At 45.3% G+C, this 18,976-nt stretch overlaps 2 protein-coding genes across 2 annotated transcripts; one reads left to right on the top strand and one right to left on the bottom strand.

Moving 5' to 3' along the window:
• Window positions 1-2,170: 2,170 nt before the first annotated feature.
• P3H1 (prolyl 3-hydroxylase 1) lies at window positions 2,171-11,619 on the bottom strand. Its single transcript, XM_053452317.1, has 15 exons — window positions 11,135-11,619; window positions 9,163-9,315; window positions 8,891-9,080; window positions 7,904-8,035; window positions 7,232-7,371; window positions 6,694-6,783; window positions 6,464-6,516; window positions 5,928-6,052; window positions 5,624-5,751; window positions 5,287-5,382; window positions 4,743-4,893; window positions 4,142-4,259; window positions 3,854-3,929; window positions 3,629-3,769; window positions 2,171-2,987 (listed from the first exon to the last, which is right to left on the bottom strand). The coding sequence occupies exons 1-15, from the start codon at window positions 11,609-11,611 to the stop codon at window positions 2,727-2,729; spliced, it is 2,331 nt and encodes a 776-aa protein (XP_053308292.1). The 5' UTR covers window positions 11,612-11,619; the 3' UTR covers window positions 2,171-2,726.
• Window positions 11,620-13,655: 2,036 nt separating this feature from the next.
• C12H1orf50 (chromosome 12 C1orf50 homolog) lies at window positions 13,656-17,943 on the top strand. The gene is made up of 5 exons (XM_053451756.1): window positions 13,656-13,798; window positions 14,812-14,927; window positions 16,608-16,694; window positions 17,076-17,207; window positions 17,470-17,943. Exons 1-5 carry the CDS (start codon window positions 13,765-13,767, stop codon window positions 17,653-17,655), a joined length of 555 nt encoding a protein of 184 aa, XP_053307731.1. The 5' UTR covers window positions 13,656-13,764; the 3' UTR covers window positions 17,656-17,943.
• Window positions 17,944-18,976: the final 1,033 nt, after the last annotated feature.

Raw genomic sequence — 18,976 nt, 5'->3', positions numbered from 1 at the left:
CTGCTGGGGAATTCAATGTTTCCATTGTCTGTAATATGAAAGCCGCTGTTCTAGACTATAATTTGTCGGTAAATCGCAGAGATCCTTTCGGCCGTACTATTACGAGTTCCCATTAACAAAGACTCCGGAATCCCTGCAGGGAGCAAGAACTTAACCCAGCGCATGGTCTTAACGGACAGACCTTAGAACAACTTTAAACAAATGGGAATTAGAAAAAAAAAAAACATCCAATCAACCCTAAAATATTAAAATTAAATCAATTTCTCTATTATCAGTGAAAATTAGATCACTGAGTATACAGTGAAAAAATAAATAAAAACACATAAATAAATAAATAAATAAAAGAGATGATGAAAGAATCGGTGGACAGCGGGATTTTCAGTCATTTCACAAATTCTGCTCCAAAAAGACTTTCTATGGTTAAGGGTCTCAAGGGGTTACAGAGAACTCATTGAAACTCATTTTGCATGAAGGTTAATTGAAGATTTTCTGCCCCCTAGTGGACTCCGCCGATACCGTCCATCCAGTCTAGAACCTGAAATCTCTGCACGGAACGCTCTTTAACTGGTATCGTTAATTACTATTTATTGGGGCTTTTCCAGTGTAAATTAAAATTTTAAAAAATTTAAACAAAACTGGAAAAAATAACAAACTGTGCAAAAAATGCGTGCAAGATAAGCAAGTGAAAAAAATAAATAGTTTAAGGCCAAAGCCAGCCTAAATTTTTTTGGCTGAGGGCTTCTGATCATGTATTCCCTGAATTAACCTTTTTTATTGGTTGATAGCAGACTGCGGGGATAATAATTATATACGGGATCCATAGGGCACTTCTTATGTGCATTTTTTTTGTAAATAGACGGAGCTGGGTGAACCGGTGCAGGCTTAGAAACATATCATTGGAAGGCAGATGAGACCTCTTTGGCCCTTCTAGTCCACCTGTCTCCTCCTGCTCGGTCCTTGGTCTCGTCTTACATTACGAAAGAACAATAGCTGGAACCGCGTTGGCCCCAAATGCCCACCCGCCCCCTCTGCCAATCATTGCAGGTCAAGAAACCCCGGGAGATGGTGGCTTTGGGTTCCCGATGGCCAGGTTTACGAGTTACATTTCCCAACGACTTGTATAAGGGCCAAAAAATTTGCCATTTCACCATAGAAACGTGCTTAACAACTGGGCCATTACATTAGTTATGATGACAAGACCTCTTGAAGGAGGCTAGCCATGAAGATTTGCGAAGCCGTGTTCTCACTACTAATCCCCCCCAAAAGAAAACGAGACACAAACCGCATCCTATGGCAATACCCAAATGTGGCTACTAAGTCTTGCATTTATGTAACCTTCAGAGGTCACTAGGATTAATATTTTGGGCATTAAACACTAAACGGGTTTCAAGTAGCAGCTTACTTGCTAAATATCAACGCCTATTACAAGGTCATGCGTTCTTCTTTTGATGACAGCAATGACATGATGATCCTGGACTATATCCCATAATTATTATCCTATTATGGATGATGTCATCATCTTCCCTTACGAAAAATTACTGCAGTTTTTCTGAAGTAATACTGCAGTTTTTTGGACATGAAAAAACCGCAATACTGCACATTTACTGCACTTTTTTTTTTATATTGCAAACCTACAGTTGTACTTCAATGTACTACAGCTTTATTGCATTTGTACTTCCGTACAAAAATAACTGCAGTAAAACTGCAGTACAGTGAAGTACAAATGCCGTAAAAGTGCAGTAAATGTGCAGTAATACTTAAGTAAAAATGCAGTATTGCAGTTTTTTCATGTCCAAAAAACTGCAGTATTACTTCAGAAAAACTGCAGTAATTTTTTCGTAAGGGTTCTGACATTTATTATTTGCCGTCAGAAGAAGAAGATGGCTTTAAATAGGCGATTGAACATGCAAACAGGATTACGAAAGAAAATGGCTTTTTAGTTGCACAAGTCAATAACCACAACGTTCCCGCTATTTTTAATTATTTCGGTATTTCAAAGCGCCATATCCTGGGGTGGGTTGAAACCCGATAAGATTTTTCTTTTATTATACTCTTTGTTAAATTGACCTTTTATCACAGAGATAGGCCAGACCTAATTTGAAGCGGTAAACCCCCCCCCTCAAAAAATACGTTTTTCAAAATAAAAAAATTACTAGTGCATCCCCTCAAATGATCTCAAAAAAAAGTTTTAAAAAGTTTTATTTTCTTTTTCAACCCTTAAAAAACAGCAAAAAAAAGTTCATTTGGTCGAGTCTAATACTGTAATTTTCATATTGTTGCAAGAAAAAATACAACAAAAACACACTTTGTATTTAAAATCTCGAATAGGTTTTTTTGCCAGATCGCGGCATCTTGGGATAGACGACAGAAACGTCGCATTCTGTCACGGCGTGACACTTTCATCGCTGTCCAAATAATAAAGGGACGCATCTACAGCCTGCAGCACCCATGTTGTGCCAGACGCTGGTTCGAGCCGCTTGGACAATGCTTTGTGAGCAGCCATCGTATAACGGTTGGAAAAAATGCTTTTTGAGTTTCTTAAATGGGGGAAAAAAAAAAATACAAAAATAAAAAAATACACAAAAAACATACACCCCAAAAACAAATCTCCAAAAAACCTTTTCTTCCTTTCTAGTTTCCATGGAAACGTTATGTCCCTGATCCACAGATTTCCATAAAGCACCAATCGGCGGGTCACGCACGGAACGCGCAGGTCCATGTCAATGTTATAATTCTGTTTTTACAGAGTCCAAGGGACGGCTCAACACGGGTTCTTTTGGACCTTCTTGGTTCTGGATCGCAGCGGAATCTATAGGATCTGGACTCCGGTCGATGTCAGACGATTCTGATGTTGGCTGTTGCTGTCTTGCGCCGTCTTCAGGGGGAGAAACGTCTGCCAGGGCTTTTTCCTTCCCGTTCTCCGGAAACAAATTCACGTCTTCCGTATTAAAGAGCATTTTAATCAAATCATCAGCTTGGACTCGTTCCTAGAAACAATGAATTAAGTACTTAGAAATTATATTATATTATATTATATATATATATATATCTATATTATATACACATATACATACTGTTCCTTAAAAGGGGGGCGATTCACATTATTCACAAAACCATGCTTTAAGGCATACGACTTCAGGAGTCGTGGACAGGTGATCCTTCGGGGATAACGATTTATTTATTTACTAGGAGAGATCTTGCGTGAATTTAATCTACGCTTATAGATCTATGACGGCTGGAAAAAAAAAATATATAAAATTCCACCAAAAACTTAATTAAAAACGTAAGATTTGTAGTCAAGATTCCTTTCATATTTCACAATAATAATAATAAATAATGATAATAATAATGAATAATATTTATTATTATTCATTATTATTATTATTATTATTATTTATTACTTCCTTAGTAGGCAATAAGAGACACGCACTAGAGTTTGGATAAGGAAGTGTTAAAATGAAGACAAATTAATATTTTTTAATGTTATAAACTTACTAAACATTAACATATAAATGTAGCAGCTCCCCGAGACGGGCGAACGAGACGATACTCGTGATAAAAGTTGAATATTTATATATAAAGTACCAGGAATCTGTCGGTTTGCGCTTGGAAGATCCCAAATACTTACTCTCTCGTTGTGTACGGGATCGAGCGTGAACCACAACGCGACGGCGCACCGCTGGCCCTTGGTCACCGCTTTCACACCGTGGGGATTCTCCTCTCCGGACGAGAACCCGACCATCCGCCCGCACTGCGGCTTCACTTCAGCCTACGCAGGAACAAAAGGGTTAAAAAAATTTTTTTTCCACATCTGTATTAAAAACAGTACACTAAAAAAATGCATTATACTCACAGTCACAGTTTTTGCATCAAGTTCTGTGAAATAGAAACTTCCGCCTTCAAAATCTCCGTTTAAATACAATATAGCACTAAAAAAAAATTCAAAAAACATTTATTATACAGGTATCTAGTTATAACTCTTTAAGGGATGAGTTCAGACTTCAATTAATACCAGTTATGGGAAATTTATAAGACTTAAAAAGCCTGTTTTGGGGGAAAGCAGGTAAGAAAGCCACAGAGGAAGAAAAAACCAGAATGTGTGAAAAACCTGAATTTGCTGTAAAAGGCGTGACGGCGTTACCTGTAGTCCCGGAACGTATAAGCGGGGTGCTCCTTCTTACAGACCATCGCCTCTGCGTTCAAAATGCAGTTATCAACATGCACCGGATGGCTGAGGTCATCTCGCTCTTTTTGTTTGTCTGAAATAATACATTTTAACGGAAATATAAAAAATGTCTCGGAAGGAACGCCATTCATTTGGGGTTTGATCAAAACACTTGCTTTTATTACGTTATTCTTACCCCAAGTCGCATCTGCAGCTCACTTAACGGAACACAAAAAAAATACGGTGTGTAAATTTTTATAGGACATAAAAAGAAAATATATTTAATAAAAGTATAACTCAACCTATACTAAAGCAGAAGAAACATTGTATTCGTGGACGTAAACAGTTAAATAACTCGGGGTTTGACCTGGAGTCTCCGGGTTACCTCTCTGTTTTCCAGCTAGAGGAAGCTGCGTCTATCCACGCCCACGCCCCACCCACTTTCCTCCCAGTCAAGGCCACCCCGCCCCTATGCACAGCTAGCCCATCCCACAGTCCTGCCCCTTCATGAGGCCACACCCCCAGAAGACAGCGAGCCCTGGGAGGCTCCAGGCAGGAGTATAAGTAGTTACGGTACCTTCGATGGCGGTTCGGCAGACCAGGTGGGAATACGAGAAGTAGAGGGGGGTGTCCAGGCGAAAGTACGACTCCACCACCCGCCTCACTTTATCCGTGACATTATAGTAGCGGTACGCACTCTTTAAGGGGACTTTCCCTTCTTGCCCCATCTAGAACCCAGAAAAACAAAACAAAAAAAACACACATATAAAGAGAGCAAACAGAGAAGCGGAACGCAGGACACATCGCATGGGGTGTGAAGGGAACCCCATCGCCTCGACGAGAGAGGAGGAGCGAGAGGAGAGAACCCTGATAACTAAACGATTCTGTCACAATAAATACATTTCAGGAAAGAGAAGCCAACGTGCATCAAAACAAACAAATCGGATCTCTTTCCAGCAACGGAACCCATTTAACTATCACATCGCCAAACACACACACGCCACAGAAGCCAAACACGCGCACGCACACGCTTGCACTCGATTTACAAAATATACAGAGACTGGAAATATACAGCAAATACATTGTTAATAAAAGGACTATTTAAGCCCAACCAGACCTACCTTAAGCGCCTTGTACACGGTTACCCCGTAAAACTTCTCATTAGGAGTGTGCGGGGAAGTCGTACCCCGATAGCCGTCACCGGCCGAGGCAGCTGCCTGGGAGACGGGGGGGGGGATAAAAATAATTAACGAGGTCACAGAAAGCACCGGAATTATCCAGAAGTCGGTGAAAGCCGTAGATGCAGCCTCCGCTCCAGATATACGTATGAAGTCTCTACAAAGGCTACTAAAAGGTGTTAAAGGCTCGTTTTAACCCCCCCCCACCCAGTTTATCATATGTGCCTTTAAATGTCTTTGCAGGGCAGTCTCACAGTTTGCGCATGTTTCGCAGACTTACATTGGTCAGCCTTAAAAGGTCTCGGCACTCCTCTTCTGAGATGACCCCATCGGCCACAACTCGCCGAGACCCATTGAGAGTGTTTGAGTTCATAACCACGCTGATTTCATCAAACAAAACCGGCCCCCCTGAAAGAGAGGTTTGGATGATTAGCAATAGTCAGACCAGCCAAGAGTCCCTATTTTTGCTGGGCAGTCCCTATTTCCGGGCACAGTCTCTTTGCAGAACGCCCCCAACCCAACACAGGTGTCTCCGTTTCAGTTGATCAGTCGCCGACCGCATGACATAAACGAGAGAGACGCACCTTCTTGTACGAGCGATTTGGACAAATCAAAGGTGTCTTTAGTTTTCTCCTCCACGAGGTTCTCGATCTCTTTCATCAAGTTCCCGATTTCTTCTGAAATTCTGGCTGCCGTCTCGCGCTCGGCCCTAAGGGAGCAACACTGCTTAGAAACATACCCGGGGTATTTAAAACCAACTGAACCCTGAGGGGGCAAAGGGGCATTTAGTTAATTGTCTTCTTTTTATTAGCCAATTGTATGAGGTTCTCGCTCGGTTATCTGAGCCCCAATCTACTTGACAAACACCCCGACTCCTTATCATACTGCCTGTGGTAAATAGAATAGCTAGGTCTTAATCACTCAGCTGGACACACTAACTATTGAAAGTCTATGGAGGAACGGACTTCATTAGCATTGCCATAAAGCATCAGCTCAGTGTGGTGTTTGAGCAGGAAAGTCACATGACTGATACAGTATACAGTGCTGCATGGGGGGTCCTCACCAGTGCCCTCCCCACTCAACAAGCTCTCCTTACATGACAAACAAGTTGCGTTCTTACTTTTGTTTTTCTCGGAGCCTCTTTGGTATGACACCTTCAGGAGTCCACGAGTCCTACAAAAGTCACAGAGGAAAATTAAATCCGACATTTCCGAAGGGCCACCTCCGACGCGCATGCGCGTGGGGGGGGGGATTCCACATCACATAAATTGATGAATTGTTGGATTCAACTTTGCCGTTTAAAATCAGACCTCCACGACGTCACACATCCTACGACGTACTGACACTCACCGGGTCGACAAACGGGATTCCGAAGCTGTCGTAGGCGAAGAAGAGCAATTCTTTCTCCAGCAGACTGCGCTTTATGTACTTCTTCACGTCCTGCCAAAAAGCAGCAGCGTTTAAATATCGGGCTCTACGCGGCTCTCATGAGCGGATCTTTGTTGGGAGGCAGTAGTAGATAAGTGGAAAAGCTTCCCAACAGAAGCGGTAGCAGCTAATACAGTAAGGGGATTTAAAAAAGCATGGGATAGGCATAGAATTTGGTGGCAGATCGGCTCCATCCGGCCCCCGTCTAGTCGCCCGTTTCTCCTGCTGTAAAGACTCAACCCTTAATCAGTCGTTGGTCTCGTCTTAGATTCAGGAGCCGTATGTCTATCCCATGCATGTTTAATACCCTCACTGTATTACCCTCTACCACTTCTGCTGTGCGGCTGTTCCACTTATCTACCACCATTTACATAGCGCAGGCAGATTCCATAGTGCTGTTACAACAGAGTTCTTGTTTATAGATAAGTAAACCCAGGTTTTTACATCCAGTCCTGCTCACCTCCCTCGCGTGGATTAAACTCGCTTTATCCTCTCCAAGAACCGCATTATAAAAAGCCAGATTCTGGTTCATGACCTCGTCTTCGGGGTAGAATAGAAGGTACGTCTTCGTGCACTCAATGGCTTGCGTGTAGTTTTCAGCTGCGGAACAGACATGAATGTTTTAGGTAAAACCGCGCGACGTGTGCGGACAGTAATAGGAAGCAGGACCGGACACGGGTGCTCGCGTGACATGGAAAAGGCACGGACCCTCGCGTGACATAGAAAAGGCACGGACCCTCGCGTGACATAGAAAAGGCACGGACCCTCGCGTGACATAGAAAAGGCACGGACCCTCGCGTGACATAGAAAAGGCACGGACCCTCGCGTGACATAGAAAAGGCACGGACCCTCGCGTGACATAGAAAAGGCACGGACCCTCGCGTGACATAGAAAAGGCACGGACCCTCGCGTGACATAGAAAAAGCACGGACCCTCGCGTGACATAGAAAAGGCACGGACCCTCGCGTGACATAGAAAAGGCACGGACACTCGCGTGACATATAAAAGGCACGGACACTCGCGTGACATATAAAAGGCACGGGCGCTTGCGTTATATATAAAAGGCACGGACACTCGCGTGACATATAAAAGGCACGGACACTCGCGTGACATATAAGGACACGGCACTCACTGCTGTAATACGCGAACTGCAGGTAGTTAAAGTGCGAGGGGAGGAAATCCTCGATGGGTTTGTCAACCGCTGGTTTTTTAGCCAGTTCAGAAACGCAGCTCTGCCTGCAGCTCATCACCTGCACGTAGTGATCTGAGAAACAAGAGAGAGACCGTCCGTTATTTATACATTTATATAACGCCGCCGTATACTGCAGCGCTGTACAACATGCATGAAAACATGCGAAAGGCAGAGAAGAAAGGCTAAAGAAAACAAGCGAGGAAGAGATGCCGGCAAGTGAGGTGCAAAAAGAGACCAGCAAAAGAAGAGCAGAACGGGAGAACCCCGAGGGGCAGAAAGCAGAGAGAAACAGGGGCAAAAAAAAACAAACCAAAAAAAAAAAAAAAAAAAAAAAAAAAAAAAAAACAGGAAACCGAGACAGCGAGGTAACAAAAAATGCCAGGACTTCGGGGGGGGGCGGGGTTAAGCTGCTACTCACAGTAACATACTTACACACACTAACACAACCACAGTAACATACTATCATACATACACACACTTGCATACTTACACACTCATCCTAATGTACTAACAGAGACACACACTAAACATATTACAGACACAATAACACATGTACACTCTAGCACACCCACAGTAACATACTACCATGCACACATGCTTGCACACACGCTTGCACACACGCTTGCACACATACACACTAAGGAAATGGCATCGTATCCCAGCGCACCTCTCCAGCCCAGCAGTACGCACAAGTGAGGGTGGGAATGGGATCGGCGGGGCTGCACTGGAATTTGGGGTCCCCCACTATGCAGGGGCTGTGGGGGCCACCGCTATGGCAGTGAATTCAGAGAAGGGGCCCTTTCTGTATAATTGCGCCAGGGCCCAAAGCTCCTTATAAGTAATAATAATTTGGGCTCGAGAGACAAAAGGCGATGAGGGACCTGAACCGCTGAGGGACCAAGCTGCACCCGGCAACCCCCCGGATACCTGTGATGCTCTGGAACAGGTCGGCGTTATAATCCATGTAGTTGTAGCCGTCGTAGTCGTAGGGGCTTTCACACAGACTCCGGCACTCGAGGTCGGCCACCAGATACCCCTCCAGAGACTTCTCAAAGTGCGTCACTGACGGAGCAAACTCTTCGTCGGTGTAGAAACTCACCCCCTGGAGGAACTCCTCCTGCGCGGAGACAAGAGAAGATCATTCAGACGGAGCCGCTTCCATTACGCCGAGCGGCAGCCGTGGGATCCGACGGGTTTACCAGGTGCGGCTTGGCTTCCAGGTCCTTGAAGTCGGACTCCTGGACGCCGGCCATCATGCGATAATACTCCAAGTTCTGCCTCATTTCCATGTGATCCGGATTTCCCACAAAAAAAGTGTAAGCGGCGGCTACGGCTTTCTGAATCTTGTGGATCTAAAAAAATTTTAATAGATGTTATTTACCCAAAAATCTACAAATTTAAAGACAATGGGGGGGGGTATATTTAAAAGGGACAGTCTAATGACATCCCATAAAATAATGCATTTTAGAGTAAAGCCCCTCCATGATCTGACATTTCTTGCCACTGATTGGCTGCTCGAAGCTGTCAGTCAATGACAGAAAAGTCCTTCCATTGAAAGCAATGGCAGCACTCCTAGCACAGACCCCCTTTTGCAGCGTTCCAAGTGGTCTTATCTCAGGGACTGTCACTGAGACCCATACTTTCTAATATTTTTATTATCAATATCACAAAAGGTGCCAGGGGGAGGTTATGTGGACTTTTAACTGATGGTGCAATGATCTGCAGGAGGGTCAGGGGAGGACCGGTCCATCTAATTGCCCCCCCCCGGTAATAAAAAGCCCCAAACATCATTTGGCAGACAATATAATGAATGAGCACAATCTACCCCAACCTACTCACATTCACCAAAAGGGGCTTCATAGAAAGCATATCAAAGGAGCACAGAAAGGACCATGTCAGGGTGAAAATGATTGGCCGGTGCCTTATGGACATTGTAACTGATACACATGAAAGGGGTTTAGGAAGTGACCCAAATCTTTAAGTCAGAGCAGCCCCGTTGGCAATCGCCTCTCTGCCAGCTCTTTCTTCAACAGGGTAGATATTCCTGGATAGATTCTTTTTTTTCCAAGCAGGGGCTTGTAGAACATGAATAAACCCCCTGGCAGTGGAAGGGTTAAACTGACCACCATACCCCAATGGGGATAGAGAGCTGAGGACCAGGGCTCCCTAAGGCCCCAAAGTCATGTGACCTGTCAGGCAGGACAATGAGGATTCGTTACAAAGTATCTGTTAATTGGAAACAATTGTAATTGTTGCAGCTTGAAAACAAACACAAAAAAGGAAACGATTTATGGGGGGGGGGTAATGAAAGGGTGAATCAGAATGTTAGACATTAACTGTCTGATGGCCGGCTGCATGCCACGGATCTATGGGAGGGGGTGTCTGCGTGGGGAAGGTCCCTTTAACATTCCTCAGCGGAGTGTGGGAAGGAGGGCAGCCCACAGCCTGCTCCGGAGGCTCTCCCCACCTCAATACGTGGCAGTGCTTTGAATGGGGGGAGGGAAGCATCATCTTAACACATGGAAAGCAGATTCCAGCCCAGACCTGCAGCCCTCAGACCCAGTAGGCACACCTGACGTCAAGCAGGAGAACTGCATTCCCACATAGCGATAACACATCTGGCCGAAGAGGCATCACCTAAACCACAGCAACCTCTGGCATTCCAGCGCTATGGACCAGAGCTCCCAGCGTGTTGAGCCAGGATCTGGCTGGCTCAGGATGCTGAGAGTCGTCTTCAGCAGTAACATATTCTGACAATGTACTTTGGGGTGAACCAGGAGACACGTGTCACTATGTTAACCCCTTATATTCACGTTACCAATCAGATCAGAGCACTTAAGCCCCCACGTCGTGGGTAAATGTGCCGAGCTGTCCCTTTAACCGCTGATGACCCAGAATAATTTAATGCATGCGATCCATCATTATACCCGGGGGCAGCTTTCGTAGAACTACTACTCCTATAACGCTCATCTTGCATTTTAAAAGAAAAAGACCATGGCACCGACTGGCTGAGCATCATCGGAGTTGAAGTTTTACAACAACTGTAAAGCTCTACAGCTACCTGATGCAGCTCATCACGTCTGTCCCGCAGAGCTTGCAATCGTTTCAGCAGGAACACAAGACAAGATCTCCTTTGAGGGTCTGAGAGCCCCTAGGCAGGGGGCCACATACCTTGAAGTAGGCCACTTGCAGGTAGTTGTAGGGGGTCCTCCTCTTGAACTCCAGCTCCATTTCCTCGGCGGTCACATACTGGATGGCGGGGGCCCCGATCCTCTCCTGCTCGCAACTCTTCAGACACTCGGTCCGGGCCAGCACCTTCTGGAAGAAGGCCAGGTCCTGCAGGGGCCCCCAGCCGGCGGGGGTGGGCTCAGTGAAGCCGGTCTGGTTGGCGCAGTGCTGGCGGCAGGAGATGCGGTGGCGCCTGAGGGTCTCCCGGTTCCGCAGCGCCTTCTCCATGTTTAGGATAACGGAGTTCCAGTCCCCGCGGTGATACGCCTCGACCCCGCTGTCATACAGGGAATCATAGGGCTCCAGCATGGCGCCCACCAGCCCGAGGAGAGCCGCGGCGACGAGCACAAGAAACCGGGAGAGGAGCGCGGAGGGCGGCATGGCGGAAACCGAGAACGGGCAGCACCGGACAGACAGCATAGACCATAAACCCCGCCCACACAGAAGTTCGGCCACTAGTGCGAAAACCGCCCATGACGACAAGCCCCGCCCGGGCAGCGTTCTATGCAACCGCACAAGCCCCGCCCACAAAAAAAGTGCAGCTGTTTTAAGAGTGGAAGAAGGGGCTCATGGAGCAATTGCCCCAGAGTGGGGTATTGGGGGCTCCTGTAGTGTTGTAGTAGCCTGAGCTGCCCCGCTGTCATAAGCCATGCTACCTCCCTGCTCTGGATGTGAGGGACTGGCCATCGGGCACACTGGGCACTCAGCAATACACCCTGTAGTGTGCATCCTACACAGCAGGTCATTAGCCGGCCACCGGCCTTAAAGTACCAGCGCCACCTCGTCATCACCAGGTGTGCGCCATGAGGAAAGGCGGGCGGTAGCCACACCTCAGGTCCCACTTCCCGCCTCCTGCCACACCCCAACACAGGTGTCCCGATCCGGAGTCCTGAAACGTTGGGCGTTATGATCCAGTACGTTCCGGAAATAAACCTCGGAAAGGTCTGGATTAGGCACAGATCTGTAATGTAAGCCTTTCGTCTGAATGATTAGCCACATTCAAAAAAGAAAGAAACATTGTTTCTATGGTAACAATTTTTCAACACACACATTTTTGTCACCCAGACAATTAAGGGAACAGAAAATAACATGCGGCTGTTCATCACTGGGGATTGCTGCGTGCTGCTTCGAGCTCTTTATCGGACGGATACTTCCTTGGCACATTACCTTTACTTTGTATTTATTTATGTAGCGCCAGCAGATTCCGTAGCGCTGTCACAATTGGTGGAATAATTTAAAGTCACGCACAATAACAAACTTCTTTAAAAGGAGAAGAAGGCCCTGATCTTGTGAGCTTACAATCTAGCCAGGGGGTGAGGGGGAAGTGAAACAGTAGGAGAGGACGGCTTAGATGAGATCTGCCCGAATTGGGGTCTGCAGCACTGTGATCTTTGCATGGTCCTGACCCGTCTACCCCGCTTGGAGACGTGGAGCAGGAGGTGTGTGCACGGTGACTTCGCTATACTTTGGTATTCGTCAACTCGGGGGTCACATTAGCATCCAGGACTTTATTTCTCTCTCTCCCCAGAATGGTCACAATTGAGGACAATAACACAAATTTGCATGTTTACGCTGTTAAGAGTTTTTAATTATTTTCGTTTTTGATCACTCATTAAATATCTAAAAATGATATGTATAGAAACAGCGCACAATGGGTTAAATTAAATAAAGGGGTATATATATATATATATATATATCTATAAGGAATATATTTATTACCATAACTACGCCTCTAACCACACCCAACAAACCAAAAGTCCCTCCTTCCAAGGGCATAAGGCACCCCCTGCAGTGCAGGGGCCCCTTTGTGTTAGGGCCCCAAGGCTCCTTGGCGTCATTTGAAAATATCTCCTAATTATGTATCTTTTTATTACTGATGATGCACAAGTTGTTTGTTGACATTCTATTGGCTGATATTTGTAATTATTGCATTTATTTGCCCCATAATATTTTGATCCAAAACAAAATAAATACATGAAGAGGGGCCCCTAAAAAAGGGTTTTAAAAGAAACAGTACCATAAAATGAATGAAAGTGCCCATTTGTGTATTACATTTTTAATTGTTTTTTATGTGTCCAGTTAATTAAAATATTTGACTCAAATATCTATGTGCTGTCATTGTGGCGTGTTTTGGCACATGGGTCCCACAGAGAGACCAAGACAATGGCTGAAGAGCGCCATAAAAGCGACATTCTGCGTACACAGAGCCCTGCGGGATGGGACGCGCCCCGTTCCGCTAGAAATTACGTGCTAGGTCACATGGTCAGAAATGTAGATCCTGGAAGCCATGCTTGATTCTGGCAAGTCTGGGGCTCTTACGGTGAAACCCTCGAAGTTATCGGGGAAGTTATGGCGTTGCAGGATATTCTCACAGGAACACACGGACTTGCGAACTTAACGGTGACTGAGTGGCGTATTCGTGGGCGTCATGCTCACTTATTGCCCAAAACCAAGATGGCTGCCTAGTCTTCAGCGCTCCCAGCAGGCAACATTCACCAGTTTTATAACATATCGTATATGGTTCATAGGTCGCTGCCCGTACGGAGAGGGAAACAGCTGAACCGGCGAGCAACATGGAAAACTCCACCAAAGCACATGTCACCACAGGTAAGGGCACAGACAGGGGGCCACGTGGCCAGCATGTGTTAATGAATTAGCCCCTATGATTTAAATGACCCTGGCTGCAGGAAATAGTTTATATTTACTAAAAGACTGTGTGATGTGTACATTATCCTATACTGATGGGATAGGGTCAGGGTGCCTTATTTTTGTTTATTATATTAAGGATTATGAAATATTTTTTATTATAAAACCCTGGAAGCCGGAGCTGCGCAATATTAGGTAACTGGGTGTTGAATTCTCTTATGCAAGTGCTGGGTATGCAGGATTACACAAGAGATCCACTGCTGTAGCCTCTATACTTCTCTGCTGACAGTCTAATAAATATTTTATTATTCCATATATAATAATATAATAAACAGCGGTGTTTATAAATAGAAACATATCTGCCAGCAGTTCGGCCCCCTTCTAGTCGCCCGTTTCTCCTGCTGTAAAGACTCAAACCTTAATCAGTCGTTGGTCTCTTCTTAGATTCAGGAGCCGTACGTCTATCCCATGCATACTTAAATCCTCTCGCTCTACCACTTCTGCCGGGAGGCTGTTCCATGAATCTACCACCCTCTCAGAAAAGTGGAAAAATAGAAATTGTTCACATATTGGAAGCCAGGCTAAACAGATTTAGATACTATTGAGAATAATATAAGAAAATTGACGTGCCCTCTGTGTGATATAACACATGCATGTATCCTGTTCAAGGCTACAGTGTTTCTAAGCACCGTGTTATAGTTCTAGGTATAAGTCTTAACATGCTGCCAATCCGGGGGGGGGGGCAACATGTAAAGCACGGCCCAGGGGCCATATGTTACGTGGCAAACTGCCGCATGATGCTCGAGGACAATCCGGGATGAGTTCTGGGGCACGTTTTAACAAAAAGTATTCTAAAATCATGAAGAGGGGTAGATACATAAATTAACCCCCCAACCACCCCCTGTACAGGTGATTACAGGTAAGGGAGGGGTATATATTGGGAGAGCTGACCGTATTTAAATGCTGTCTTTCAGTCTCTCTCGTGGAAAGCAGCTCAAACCCCTCGGGGTTCCAGCTAGTGAGCAGCTACCAAACGAATCGCATGGGAGACCCGTCGGATCTGGTGGAACTGGCTCATCAGGTCCAGAAGGTAAGAGTCCCGAGCGCCTTTACTCCGATCTGCTGCCCCGGGGAACCACGGAACCGCTGCCCGATTCTCACGCCGACGCCATACAGAAACCTTTATTCCAGAAACGCGTCGATTCCGCAGAAACGTATCCATCGCAGGATCAAATAATGTTACATTTACTGCATTCATCAAAGGGACGCCTTCAACATTGAAAAACATCTACTCGTTACCATGGTGATTAGACCACTTCTGAAACTTTGCATCAGAATGACTGCATCGGGCCCACGTCGGCTCCCTGCACCATACAGAATTCTCTAGGTTAAAGACTTTCCTTTTTATGACCGGAGATAACTTCCCACGCGGTGACTTTTTTTTTGTTATCGCGCCTCCAGTAATAGACGTGCGATCTCGCTTATAGTCAACGAAAGCTTTTCTCGTGGTTTTGGTGCGAGGTCGCGCACGTCAATACAGGAACGGTGAGAAATAATCAGGAATGGTGCGGGAACGTTTCAGAAGATTCAATTAGAGAAAATAGCCTGAAGCTTAAACCATACGCCATTGATTCAGGAGCCGAATGCCTATCCCATGTATGTTTAAATCCCCTCGCTGTATTAGCCTCTACCACTTCTGCTGGGAGGCTGCTCCACTTATCTACCACCCTCTCAGTAACCTAAAACCCTTCGCATTGTTTAAACTCAGCATATGGAGTGTAAATGAAGAATTGTTTCATTAACTGAAAAACAGGCTAATCGTCTATTTAATAATTTAACAGGGACTGCGGCGTTTCTTCCCGCTCCCAGGGAAAACCTAGCAAGAGAAATATTATTATTCCCGGCTGTAACAATCCCGCGTAAACATTTAATATTATTTAATGGGTTAAATAAGATCCTGAAGTATTTCCACATCTGGAGGAATAGGGCTGTTATTAACCCTTTTATGGATTAGATGCGTGTTCGCTGTGTTGCACACCCCTCTGGCACAGAAAGAGTTAAGTACGCAGCGCATGGTACGGAGAAGTGTTTTCTTTGCGCGACGCATGGACCCGCTCGCGTGGAAACGCAATGTAGGCATTTATAAACCGAAACGCTTTGTTCTCTTACTTGCCTAAAGTCTTTTTGTCACGAAAGGCGACCGACGTTTAGGACTTTAGGCTGTGAGATTCCCCGCGATATGGAAAAATCTCCGGGATTATATACGACCATATAACATTAACACAGCCGTGCTACACTATCCACGTGTGTTACTGTGCTTAAAAATAAATAAATTCCATGATAAACCTAGAATCGGCCCCATTCGGCCCCCGTCTAGTTGCCCGTTTCTCCTGCTGTAAAGCCTCAAACCTTAATCAGTCGTTGGTCTCGTCTTAGATTCAGGAGCCGTATGTCTACCCCATGCATGTTTAATACCCTCACTGTATTACCCGCTACCACTTCTGCTGGGAGGCTGTTGCCCTTGGCTACCCCTCTCTTTGTAACGTCACTAGAAAGATAGAAACCTACCTGTGCTCCAAGAGGTTTATCTTGCAAGATCCTGGGTTTAAAATGCCGCAGGAACAAAACATTTGTGTAAAAAAAAAAAAAAAAACTCCAAAAAAGCCCATCAAATGCGTGGTTACCGTCCCTTTAATAAGAAAGGGATTGAATGTCCGGTTTCTGCTCGTTTCTGAACATTTACATTTTTATAATCTTTTCTCGTCCGCAGGCCGACGACTTTATCAGAGCAAACGCCTGCAACCGGTTAACGGTTATCGCTGAGCAGATTCGGATGTTACAGCAACAAGCGAGACAGGTAAGCAATACGATGGCGCTGGGAAAAGTCTTGTAGTAGGAAAGGTGATTATTATTAAAGAAACATTAATGGCAGCGGAACTCCTGCAAATAGTCATTGCTGTGATTATTCATTGTGTTTAAAGGGACGCTGCAGCCATCATACGGACTTTAATGCATCCGACAGCTGGGAGGTCCCTTTAAATCTGTTTTTTTCTCCCTTCCAAGTGCAGGGGGGGGGAAATCGCGCAGAACCCCCCCCCCATATACATTTGCCCCTTTCTCTACCCCTAGTTATTTTCCATGCAGGACCTCCAGTCCGGCTGGGCGAGCACTGTGGTGGGGTGTCCAGTCCGTACGTTGCTCCCTTTTTTGACTTCTTGACTTTCTTTGCTATTCTTAGGTGTTGGAGGAAGCGAAACGCGATGCCGATTTACACCACGCAGCTTGCAACGTCGTCAAGAAACCGGGGAATATTTATTACCTCTACAAAAGGGAAAGCGGCCAGAGGTATTTCTCCATCCTTTCACCAAAGGTACGAATGTTACATCTTTCCTATCTACATCAAATATTTTCAGATTATGTCCTCTTTATAAAAAAAAAGACGTTCTTGTCCTAAAGGGGCAACAAAGCTTATAAAAGAAGTCTTACTGGGGTTAGAATTAATCGCTAATCTGAACCGCGGGTTTTGTAGACCTCCCTGCCCGTTACGGGCAGCCACAGCGTCGCAGCTCTTCTGTATTTTCCCAGCGATCGTCCGCAGGAATAAACTTGCGTCTTCTCTCTGTTTTGTTTAGGAGTGGGGGGCAAGCTGTCCGCACGAATTCCTGGCTGCCTACAAGCTTCAGCACGACATGTCATGGACGCCCTTTGAGAACATCGAAAAGAGAGACGCTGAAATTAACATTATCGACAAACTCCTCAACGAGCAGATTGCGCTTCCATCGAGCGCCGAGCCTAACTTTAAAGGACTGACAAATTAATCCGACGGGGGCCACCTTCCAGTCCAAAGAATTTTAAGGATCCGAATGCGCGAGGCCGAGGTCCGAGCACTGTGACGCAAGGACACAGGACGAGTTTCTGGATTAAAGGATCCGGATGACCCTCGCCCACTCGCCTTAATCCATAAACGTTATTCCTCAACACCCAGAACCCCTCTGTCAGTGCAATCTGAGTGATATCCGTGCTTTTATTGTGAAATATAATCTGCTTTGTATTTGCGCCTTTGCTTTACATTTTAGAATTAAAAGGACGGTTCTTGACAGGTCAAATTTATTTCATTTTTTACTTAATGGTTTGTTTGGGGAATTTCTCTGTTTTGATAGAAATCTACTCAACAGATAAGCGTTTCTCAGACTGTTATCTGGAAAAGGCCAACGTATCAGACCTACTCATGCTTTACCCTATACACTACGCAACCATCATCTCCCCATCAACACACAACTCCGTCACATTCTAGACTTTCCAATTACGGCTTTTCCCTTTGTTTGGAAAAATTGCTATTACCAGAGGCTCGTGTGCATGCGAAGACGATGCATGTAGACTCGAGGAAGGTGGGCTACGGCTTTATGGGATTCCAACACGGTATTAACTTGGATCACGGGAAACATACATTAAGTGTATATAGCTGGGTAAGGCAGGAATGCGCTGATCCAAATGCCTTAGAGTAGAGCCGTCTCAAACTTTTTTTTTTTTGTATTTTTAGACTGCCTTAGTTGTTTGGGATCCTGATATTAGGAAGAATAATCTTAAATAAAGCATTATATGGCATGAAAGGTCTCCATTTTGCACCCAAGTGCGAAACCTTAGACTTATACGTAATAAATTGCGTTTGCTCTCTTTTAACCTTTTATTTCAGTACTCTGACTAGAGGTCGTGAAGATAGTACAACCTTGCCATGGTATTAAGCAAGATGAGAACTTCTTAGATTGGCGCTAGAGCAGGGGTGTCCAACCTGCGGCCCTCCAGCTGCTGCCGGTCTACATCTCCCATCCTCCTCAGCCAGCCCCTTAGCTGAAATGGGAGATGTAGTCAGGCAGCAGCTGGAGGGCCGCAGGTTGGACGCCCCTGCCCTAGAGGTTCGCCACTTTTAGATTTGTTCAGCTATATATTTCCAGTTTTTCATTGACCCACACGGATGAAAGCAAATCAGATTTCTCCTTGCAGTTAATTTTCAGAGGTTTATGGTCTCGTTGGACTTTAAAACAAAATTCAAGAACATAGAGGGTAGGACAAATTTTAGGATGCTTTCGCTCCTGTGAAAAAACCTTTCATGGTTTATATTTATGTGTTATAAGTGTATAT

Source organism: Spea bombifrons, chromosome 12 (assembly GCF_027358695.1).
Source record: "Spea bombifrons isolate aSpeBom1 chromosome 12, aSpeBom1.2.pri, whole genome shotgun sequence".
Lineage (NCBI taxonomy): Eukaryota > Metazoa > Chordata > Amphibia > Anura > Pelobatidae > Spea > Spea bombifrons.
Note: the sequence above shows the minus strand (reverse complement) of the source record. Positions and strands in the feature narration are given on the sequence as shown.

What these genes read in the sequence shown, in the direction of transcription:
- C12H1orf50 (XM_053451756.1), top strand. Translation starts at nt 13,765, where the DNA reads ATGGAAAACTCCACCAAAGCACATGTCACCACAG. An exon ending in TACAGCAACAAGCGAGACAG is followed by an intron (nt 16,695 to 17,075) that starts GTAAGCAATACG and finishes TGCTATTCTTAG; the next exon opens with GTGTTGGAGGAAGCGAAACG. An exon ending in TCTCCATCCTTTCACCAAAG is followed by an intron (nt 17,208 to 17,469) that starts GTACGAATGTTA and finishes TGTTTTGTTTAG; the next exon opens with GAGTGGGGGGCAAGCTGTCC.
- P3H1 (XM_053452317.1), bottom strand. Translation starts at nt 11,611, where the DNA reads ATGCTGTCTGTCCGGTGCTGCCCGTTCTCGGTTTCCGCCATGCCGCCC. An exon ending in CTGCCGAACCGCCATCGAAG is followed by an intron (nt 4,260 to 4,742) that starts GTACCGTAACTA and finishes GTATTATTTCAG; the next exon opens with ACAAACAAAAAGAGCGAGAT. An exon ending in TTGATGCAAAAACTGTGACT is followed by an intron (nt 3,770 to 3,853) that starts GTGAGTATAATG and finishes GTTCCTGCGTAG; the next exon opens with GCTGAAGTGAAGCCGCAGTG.